We start from the raw sequence: 10,230 nt of genomic DNA on the forward strand, positions 1-10,230 counted from the left end.
GGCTTGATTTGACCTCGATTCAAGTAGAAAAATCCATAAATCTATATTTGGATAAAAAGCTCATGTAATAAAGGGCAGCATATTGAAATTTTGACATGTTTGGCTGCAAGAATTGAGAGATATGGTCCCCGAATTTTTGCAAAAAAATTTGTGGCACCTTGTAATTCTCATGAACATGGTGGACGATTTTCACAGTATAGTCTGTTTTCTTTCCTTTGTGGTCCCCTTGTGGTGCCCCAAAGATGATGCTGGAAAGGGCACTTCTCGACACCAGATTTGGCTAAAAAAATTTCCCATCATGTCCCATATCTCATAGAAATTTGGAGTTTATTAGCCACTGATTCCTCAGGTTTTTTTTTTGTATGAATGGTTGAGTTTCGCCAAGTTATATCTTGGTCCTCCAACTCTGGAATGGCCTGATTTTTTTCAGGTAACCTCGGGGTTTTTTGGATTAACTATTGAATAGTCAACTTACCATTTTGGATTAGTTTAACTACAGTTTGACAGCAATTGGGCATAATTAAACTCGAATTTTTCTCATTTTTGACAAGGAACTTCCTTTTATCATATTAAGGGGATTTTTCATAATAGGGTTTATTACGAAGTTGTTTTCTACCCATGGTAGCCCATCCGGTTGTCCTTGTAGTATTCCCATGTAGTTATTGTACCATGAATGTATTTGGCTAGACATTGTGACTTTTTGAGTTCGGTATTATTATATTTGAGACAACATGCCTTCCACACAGGAATTGAAAGGGACCGATCCAATTCTCCCAATATATTTAGGAATTGATTGGTTCCAGCAAAAAACTGGCCAGTTCATTGACGAATTGGATGATATGTTAAAGAATCGTTTGGTTTTTGTCATAAATGAACTGGCCAGTTCTAAAAGTGAGCATGGCCATGATTTATTTATTTTGATTCAAATTTTAAATTTTTTTAAAAAATAATATTTACTTGGCCCCACCATGTCAGCACAAGGGGAACCTTTATCCATCCAAACGTTTTGAGTCCCTTATATTGGCTATATGCCCAATGTGGGATAAAGCCTCTTTCTCTCTCGCTCAGTCTTGCTTATTCATTTTTCATGGGGCAAACTTCTTTTGTTTGGAAATAAAAATGTTAATACAACAAATACCAATGGAATTAAAGATTTAGCCGACATCTCTCACCTTTAACAAGAAACTTTTTTTTTTTAATTAAAGATGAGAGATATTGGGTTTCTGGTTCTTATTTAAAGGGCCTACAACCCTTTAAATGGCCCAACATATCTCACATTTAATGAGTACCTTATTTTTCTTATTTACCTTTAAATGACCCAACATCTCTACCAATAATAATAACTTTATTTTTTCTTATTAACCTTTAAATGGCCCAATATCTCTCGCCTTTGATAATAACTTTATTTTTTTCTTTTTAAAGGTGAGAGACGTTAGGTTAGGCTAAAATCAAATGCATTTTTCTACCAAATCTCTTTTTATCTTAGTAGAATACAAGAATTTTGATACTTGAATTCACAATTTTTATTAAGAAAAATAGGTTAGCTTTTAGAACTTAAATAAAAAGATATTAGGGAATTAATTATAAATTTATTATAGATCTTTTTTCTATTTTTAATGATGCTTCTTGTTGTACTTTTAAAATTTAGGTTTTGACAACATTTCTATGCATATTAGAGTAGAACAAGTCGAGAAATAGGTACTACTAATAATATTTTTTAAAGATAAAGAGACAAATATTTTTAAGAAGAAAATGATCCAATTCAAGAAAAAAATCTCGATGCTAAATCAGTGGAGAGCAGGTGAAGTAGATAATAAAGATATAAATTAAAGCTAAATATAAATAAATACGATACCTCTAAAGAGATAAAAATTAATAAAAATATGAATGAATGAATAAATAATTAATTTATTAAATTAGCTTTCAGGGAAAAGGAGGAAGTAAGAAATAAGTAAGCAATACCATGCATCTTTATTCTTTACTACTGTAAGTGCCACTGTATATTATAATAACACAAAAAATAAAAAAGTATGACCTAGAGTGCATTTTAAGTTATATTTTGATTATGAAATGAATATAATGGTCAACAAACACTTATATATTAAATATGTTTTTATTATTTATATATTTTAAAAAAATAATGAAAATTTAAAATACAATACCAGTTTTTTAAACTTAAAACACTTAATAAAATTTAGTAATTATTTAGGATTTTTTTTAAAGCCAAAACTGACCGTCCCGCCCGATTTTACAATCCGGATCGCTGTTCTACCGTGTTATAAAAACTTGGTTAAGAACTTAAAATTGACAAATACAAACGGCAACCTATAGTAATAAAATTAGGGTAAAATAAAGGAGGGCTCATGAGAAGCATCTTGCGTGTAAAAAATGAGCGGTCCAAACGAGAATCGTGGTCAGAGCTCTCTCGCAGTAAGAGAGAGAGAGAGAGAGAGAGAGAGAGAAAGAGAGTCCGATGTGACAACACGTGGAGGGTCACGCACGCCGGCTCGTCAGCAGGCGGACTGGTCTCCATTACTGACACGTGGCAGCAATCAGCCGCTCAGGTGCAGCGCACTTGACCCTTTCCCCCCCTCCGATTATACTCCTAATCAATGATACCCTACTCCTTTCATACTGCAACTCTATCAAAACTTTCTATCGCCGTTAATCTGTGATGAACGGTGAAGATAAACTCGTCGTCCCACATTAGATCACACGCCAGGGATGATTAGAGGATTTGGCGTTTTGTGGGAAACGGGGCCCAAGCCACCACTCTTCTCCGAGTTTGTCACCAAAGATGTTCCTCGCCGGCGAAGTAGTTTGGCTTTACTTGGCAGGGTTTCGTGGAAAACCGATTTATGATTTTCGATTTGGATCGTCCGATTCAAGCATTGTAACTAACATTAAACACGATTAAGGTCAAAACAAGTTTTCTATTTTTCTAGCTATTTAAAATTGAGAATAGATAAAGACGATGGGAGATAGTTGATGTGACTGTGTCATAAAGATAGAATTGAAAAAGTTGGCTGGCAAAAACCGAATAAACCGAAAAAATTATAAAATATTAAAGGAAATTAATTAAAATGCCTGCGAGAGATTAACTATTTAATATTGAAAAAATGGTTTCATGTATATCAAAATAAATAAAGCTTCAACTCATACCTCATCGAAAATTGTAATTTCAGTGTTAGAAAATCTTTCATCATTTTGTATTAAACATTATAGTTGTGAAAAAAAATAAGATTTCAATATATTTGTCACAAATTATATAGACTGTTCATTTTGTCCTAAAAATTAGTGTTTATAGATCTACAAAATCTGTACCATTTTTTTAATTTTGAATTTTATTGTCAGTGTTGGAATTTGATTTTAGAGCCATCATGGAGTTTTCCATTGCCGAAAATACTTTCTGGATAAAGATTTGAGGTGAGGCTTTATTTGTTTTCATAATGCCTAGGCCTTATAGAAACCTCATCCTTTAATATTTTAACTTTTGATTCAATTTCGAAATACCTATAAAAAATACATTTGGAATAACTGCAAATATGTAAAATACTACATATTGCATCGCTAGTTGTTTGATATGGTTTAATAAGGGTGATGACCTTAAATTTTTCTCTTAACCCATCCCAAGCCAGATAAAAGAGGCAGATTGTATTTGATAGGCAAAAATTTTACACTTCTTATCATCAACACGGATCCCAAATAATTAGGATAAAGTTTGGCCGGTGATAATGGTATTCAAAAACATCGGACATATAATATCCTAGATTTTGTTTTTTGATAAATAAATATTAGGTTTTTTTTTTTTTGGGGTAATTCAGGAAAGAAACGGCTCTTACCGCGTTTTCCGACATTGGGTAGACCGGAGAGAAAGAAATCGTTACACGAGTATAAAGTATAAACTGAAATGTGGGACTTTAAGAGTGATGTATACTGGTCAAATAGGAGAAGTCTAAAATAAGGTCAGTTATCAGTTTTCACCCCTTTCTGAGCCTCACGGGTAAGCGTCCGAAATAAAACAAGGAATCTAATGCACAGGCGGTGCAAAGAGGTGGTGGATAAAAGGCACTTCGGAGGGGCATTTTTTAGAGATAAATGCCATTCCACGGAATCTATTTGACATTTCTAATCTGGCTACTTTCTAGGGTAGGATCCTTAAAAACTTTGTGTCAAATTTCTTATCAGTTTTTCAACAGACCCGACAAAAACGACGCTGTACAAGATATAAACGAATAACGAAAACCAAGATTAACTCCCATCCAATTCATCGTTGAGAAAATTTAATCAGGAAAAATTGATGTACGGACATGGTTTCAACGCTTTTATTACGGTTTGGGTTATTTTTTTTATATATAAAGGGTGCGGTTTGTATAGAGCCTAAGCTCTAAATAATAAAAGTAGAACCTACCTTAAGATAGTGTCGACAAATATGGTTTTACAACCTGCAATCTTTGTGATAGTCTTAAAATACATTTTTGTATTTATTTATAAAGTTTAAACCTTCAAAATAGGGTAGATCAACACATCTATGAAAATCTTGAAAATTGACGATCTAAAAATGCATTATAAAATATACTATTTCTAAAACTTGAAATTCATGTTTTTCTCACGTCCATATATCGTTATATCGAGATGATCAATTTGAAGATATTTGGGCATCAAAACAACATCTTCTAATAAACTTTTTGAAGTAAGCTCAAATTTGATTATTTAGAGCCTCGGCTTTATATAAATTTTTCCCATATATAAATGGGTTCTTTTTTTATTTTTTCCTTTTGAATTTCCCACTTGTGTATTGTTGTACTTGTCGAGCATTTCATTTCCGAGACCGATAGGTTGGGAGTCTTTACATATTGGGCTTTCTCTAAGGGCTTCTTTCGCTCTATTTGGTGTTTGTAGTTGTAATACCTTACGGCTCAACTTTCTAAGCTGTCTGGTACTAGAAAAATCATATTTAATATAAGTAATTATTGTTATATAAATTTTTATTATTTAATTAGTATAATATTTATTTTATCTAGTATTATTTGTATTTGAATTTATTTGATTTCTTATATATTTTCTTTTATCTTTTATTTGATCATTTTCTTTTGTATTCCTAATTTTCTCTTTCTAAATCTCTATTCTATTTAATTCTATTTTTTCTAATTTATTTTTAGATTTCTATTTTGCCATTCTATCATATATATATATAAAGTCACGAATTAAAAAAATAAATAAAAAATTAGTTTAATTAAATATTTTTGTATGTTAAATATTTCAAAATAGAAAAAATATTTTCTTATCCTAAATTCTATTTCATGAAATTTTATTGAAAACTAAAATACATTGAAATACAAATAACAATTTACATAAATTTTGTTATACTAAATAAATAATAATAATGATAATAATAGTAATAATAATTACTTATAACAAATATCATATTTCTAATATTAGACAGCTTAAGAAATTGAACTATCCAACATTAAAAGTACAAAAAAAAAAAAATTTGTGGTCTTTCAAATATCAGACAAACCCTGAGTAAGAGAAATCTTTTATTAGTTGAGATGTCGGGCATTAGAAGCACCGAATAACGTGGTTGTTCGGTGTTGGTAGTACCAAAATTAATCGAGATAACCGAACACTTGTTGGATTTCTCACATGATGTTGAAAATATTGGATGTGTGAGCTATTTTGGTGTTCGAAATAGTAGATAGGTAGACAACTCTGAAAAAAAAAAAAAAAAAAAAAAAAAGAAGGGTAAAAAAATCGCTAGGAAGCGCTGGTCTCCACGTAATTTTTGCAAAAATATTACCCATTCTGTAATACCCTGCCCATGCATAATAAATCCAATTAATTAATAGCACGCCTCCTCCTCAATATAACGCCAAATGGAAGTATAAAACTCTTTCTTTCACATGCGGTCTTGCGCCAAACATACCTACCTTCGAAGCCTCCATTTGAATTTTCATATTTTAGAGAGAGAGAGAGAGAGAGAGAGAGAGAGAGAGGGGCCCAAGCCCTTGTTTCAACTTTCAACGCCCTTAACGCCCGTCTCCTCTCTCGTCAAACCTCTCAGAGTCCATCCCTGCAACTTCCTCTGCTCTCCAATTTCGCCTGAATCTTCAAGTGAGAGAGAGAGAGAATGAATCGCCTTCATAACATCGTGAAATATATATGCCACCGCCCAAACCTGCAAGATTTGCTTCACCACAAAGATTAGAAAACCGTTTTCTCGATCGAATTCCTTGTCTCTTAGAGAGAGAAAGATTTGGCATATAGTTGAATCCGAAGGCAGCAGAGACATAGACAGATGGGTTCATTGGGCAGGGCAGCGAAGACCCTGTTCTTCATTGCTTGCATGTCGGCCTCCTTTCTTCTGGTCTCTGCGCCCGCTCTTTTACTCCTCACCGATACCATCCTCCCATTTGCCCTTCTCTCCACTTTCTCTCACCTCTCTCATCAATCTCTCTCCTCCTACACCTTCCGTTCCTCCCTCCTCGACATCCCTCTCATCTCCATCGTCCGCTCCCTCGTCATAACATGTGAGCATCCATTCTCAGCCCTCCCCTTTTCCCTTTCGAATTTCCCCCATATAGTTTATTTTCATTCTTGGACAAGATTTTAATGTTTCATGATTTTACAGGCGTTTATTCAATCTGTGATGGTGTGGCTCTCTCTCATGGACCTTATTTGGGCACGGCTACTGTTTGCTCTCTGTTATCTATGATGCTTTTATGGATCAAAGCCCTGGTTTTTGAAGGGAATTTGAAGCAATTGAGAGGGGCCCCTCTCATATTTTTGGCCTCCATGGTTCTTGGTTTGAGTCATATTGTGGTAGCTTATAGGATCAGTTGCAGAGAGAGACGCAAGCTCTTGATCTTTTACAGAATAGACCCTGAAGCAGTAAGTTGATTTTGAGGGTTTTTTTTTTCTTTTTTTTTTTTTGGGGTTTTTCAATGTTGTGGTTTTTCCATTTTTGTTAATTTCTATGATATTTACAGGTTCTTGGGAGCAAGAAAAATGGCTTCAGTGGGTATCAGAAGGTAAAGGTTTTACAGGAGGTCAGAGTTCAGTGAAGAAAGAGAGAGAGAGAGAGAGAGGGGAGAGGTTAACATAGCAAAGGAGATGCACCCACCTCTTCGCACGTGCCATGACCCTTCTTATTTTTTCTTGTAAGTTCTCCACTCGTGCTATCTCTGACTGCAATTTGATGAGTTATTTGATTTAAATGGACGGTAGGGATAGAGGGGCTGGGTCGTAGAGGTGGAATCTGGACCGTCATTGTCTCGTCACCCCTTTTTTTTTTTCAATTAGAGAGTTTCAAACCCCGAAGATTTCCTGTGACGGTTCTTTTCTTTATGTCTTTTTGTGTATTTTTTTTTTTTTTTAATATTCTCCACAAACAAAATCTTCCGTAGAATTATTGATCCAGGAAACACATTGATTGCAAACATATCACGATTTATTTATTAATGGGTGTGGATTGTATAAAGCTGAGGCCCCTAAATAATGAAAGTAAGACGCATTTTAAAATGGTGTCGAAAGATATTATTTCAGTATTAAAAATCTTTGTGATAATCTGTAAATTTATTTTTATTTTTAATTATAAAATTTAAAACTTAAAAAATGGCATAGATCTATGAGCATTTGATAAGACGATCCACAAAATGCATTACGGGAGCATTCTTTTCAAGAATTCAAATCTATTTTTTCTCATATTCATATATTTTGATATCAAGATGATTGATTTGAGGATTTTTAGGTTATCCAAACAAGCTCTTCTAGTGAGGTTTTGAGTTGAGTATTAATTTGATTCTTTAGGGCCTCAATTTTATATAATTTGTTTTTATTATTAAAATAATATATTTTTATCCCTAATTATAAAATTTGGTTTCTGTTCTTTATGACATCTAAAATTTGTTTAGAGATGTTGCCAAGGTAGTACAAACCTTCTAATGGCTTGAAAATGTATCTGTATCTCTAATTATAAAATTTAAAATTTAAAAATAATACAGATAGAGCAATCAATAAATTCTTGAAAATAGATTTTCAAAATAACTTATTACACGATACATTATATTTTGGACTTGAAAGTCTTTTTTTTTATATATATATCTATATATCTCGATGTCTCTATGATCAATTGGAGGATTTTTCAACACCAGAATACTCTCTTATGCAAGATTTTTGAGGTGCACTTTACTTCAATAATATAAAATAATTCTAAACAATTGTTAGCCACAACTTGCATATAAGGCACAAAAATAAATAAATAAATAAAAGGATTTTGTGGGATTATCTTTAAAAAAAAAAAAAAAAAAAAAGGTACTCATATATTAATGGTATCTTTGAAGACAATCCCTTAGTAATAAAATAAATGGGCGTTGTAATGAGAAAAGAATGGTAATATTCCAAGATGTTGGATAGCCATCCATCTTGTCAAAAGGACCGCATTTGCTTACTCGGAAAGCAATAATAAGCAAGTCACTTCGCCATAATAAGAGATTGGGTTGGGTTGGGTGGGTGGGTCTTTGAAAAAACTACGGGAATTTAATAAAGACACGGTTTCTACGAGTCTATGTAGAATTAGTCGGACTCTTAAAAATTTATTTTTGAGATGGAGCTTTGGACTCAAATTTTAAGAATATTTAATCTTTAACATGGAGATCATGAACATAAATAAAGAAATAAATTTTAAAAATAAAAAAATTGATTTTATGAAAAAAAACTTTTGGATCGGTTAGTTTCAATTGTTTTTAAATAGTCCACTTATTTGCATCTATTTTTAAGATGGATGCTTTATACCTTGAGATCGTATATTGTAGAAATGCGATCCAGTTCGCATGAAACAATTTTCCATTTAATAAAATAGAAAATTTGGCTATTTTCATAGGTATTTTTCAAACGTATCTGTGATCTTTGGGCTTGCCTGCTCGATAAAATCCCTGTTGATCTCTCTCTTGAGGGTGGCAATTGGCTTTGGCGCTGGCCCTGACCCGGACCCGAACCCAGTCCCGGCCCTTATCTACTCTTATTGTCCCGCATGAGCCCTAGCCCTAGCCCTAGCCCTCATGACATAGTTAGTGGGCCAGGCCCTACCTCTCGAGGGCCAGGTCGCCCGGCCAATTGTCAGCCCTACTCTGTCTTATTTAAGAGAATATATGCCTCTCATTTTTTAATTTTATTTCTTTTTTTTCTTAGCCATTAAGAAAAATAAGCGTCAGATTTGTCAACGTGAGTGCAATTGCGAGGAACTTTGTCATGGGAGTCACTTTCGGTGTTGGCTTTTGGTCTCCCCCTTCACATGACCCATGCCCCTCTCTCTCTCTCTCTCTCCCCTCTATTCGTGTGAAATCAAAACATTTTTATTCTGATAAGATGACAAAGCATGTGAAAGAATATCTGATTTGGAAGGAATCTCAAAGGGGAAATAATTAATTGTCTTTTTGTGTGTTATGTCATTTGCAGGTGATCCCTCTGGTGGGTGGAATATTAAAGAGACAAGTTGTGGGTTTAACCAAAGGTATACCCACAACACCATTTGCAGTAATTGTAAAATACAAGAGAAGAAAGGGAATTGTATGATAGATGAATGAGTTCGATTTGATATTCTCAAAGGGAGAATATCATGTAAATATTAAAATTAATTGTATATCCTACTTTCTAACTTCCTAATAGTGTTTGAGATGCCTTGCTTGAAGTTCGCATTTTGATCTTTTTGGGATAATACTAGAGAAATGATGATTGAAAACCTGTACACCGATGTTTTAGAAGTTTCAAGATGTGGCTTTGGTGAGAATAGATAGGCATATTCCGATATCTTTAGTGGCCGAACGGGCTCATAGGATTGGTGGTCAGGGTGGTGGGTGCCCAAGATGACATCTTGAGTTTCATTCTTACTACGGGCCGAGATCTACTTTCCTCCATATTTTTATAGTCAAAATTTGATACTCCGCACATCATAATGTACTACTTTGGCCCATGAGAGAACTTTTGCTTGGTGAAAGAAACGAAGAAAAAAGAATTAATCTCCGATCTCTAAAAAGATTTCATTCTTATAGAGAATGGTAAAATGAGTGCTATTTACAATATATATCAATCAAAATATCAGGGTTTAAAAAATCGATGATCCATATCGGAACTGGCTAATGCAAACTGGGAATCTGTCAAGGCCAATCTTGATCCCATAAAATATCAGGATTCAGCTGGGTCCTCCTTGAACTAGCCAGTCTTATCGGTTCT

At 33.6% G+C, this 10,230-nt stretch overlaps 1 protein-coding gene across 1 annotated transcript; it reads left to right on the forward strand.

Moving 5' to 3' along the window:
• Window positions 1–5,895: 5,895 nt before the first annotated feature.
• On the forward strand, window positions 5,896–9,688 carry LOC18424453 (uncharacterized). The gene is made up of 4 exons (XM_006829040.4): window positions 5,896–6,530; window positions 6,632–6,891; window positions 6,990–7,160; window positions 9,457–9,688. Exons 1-3 carry the CDS (start codon window positions 6,299–6,301, stop codon window positions 7,062–7,064), a joined length of 567 nt encoding a protein of 188 aa, XP_006829103.1. The 5' UTR covers window positions 5,896–6,298; the 3' UTR covers window positions 7,065–7,160; window positions 9,457–9,688.
• The last annotated feature ends 542 nt before the right edge of the window (window positions 9,689–10,230 follow it).

The sequence above is a fragment of the Amborella trichopoda genome, chromosome 9 (genome assembly GCF_054954075.1).
Source record: "Amborella trichopoda isolate Santa Cruz 75 chromosome 9, AtrichopodaSantaCruz75HAP2 v2.0, whole genome shotgun sequence".
In the NCBI taxonomy this organism is placed as follows: Eukaryota; Viridiplantae; Streptophyta; class Magnoliopsida; order Amborellales; family Amborellaceae; genus Amborella; species Amborella trichopoda.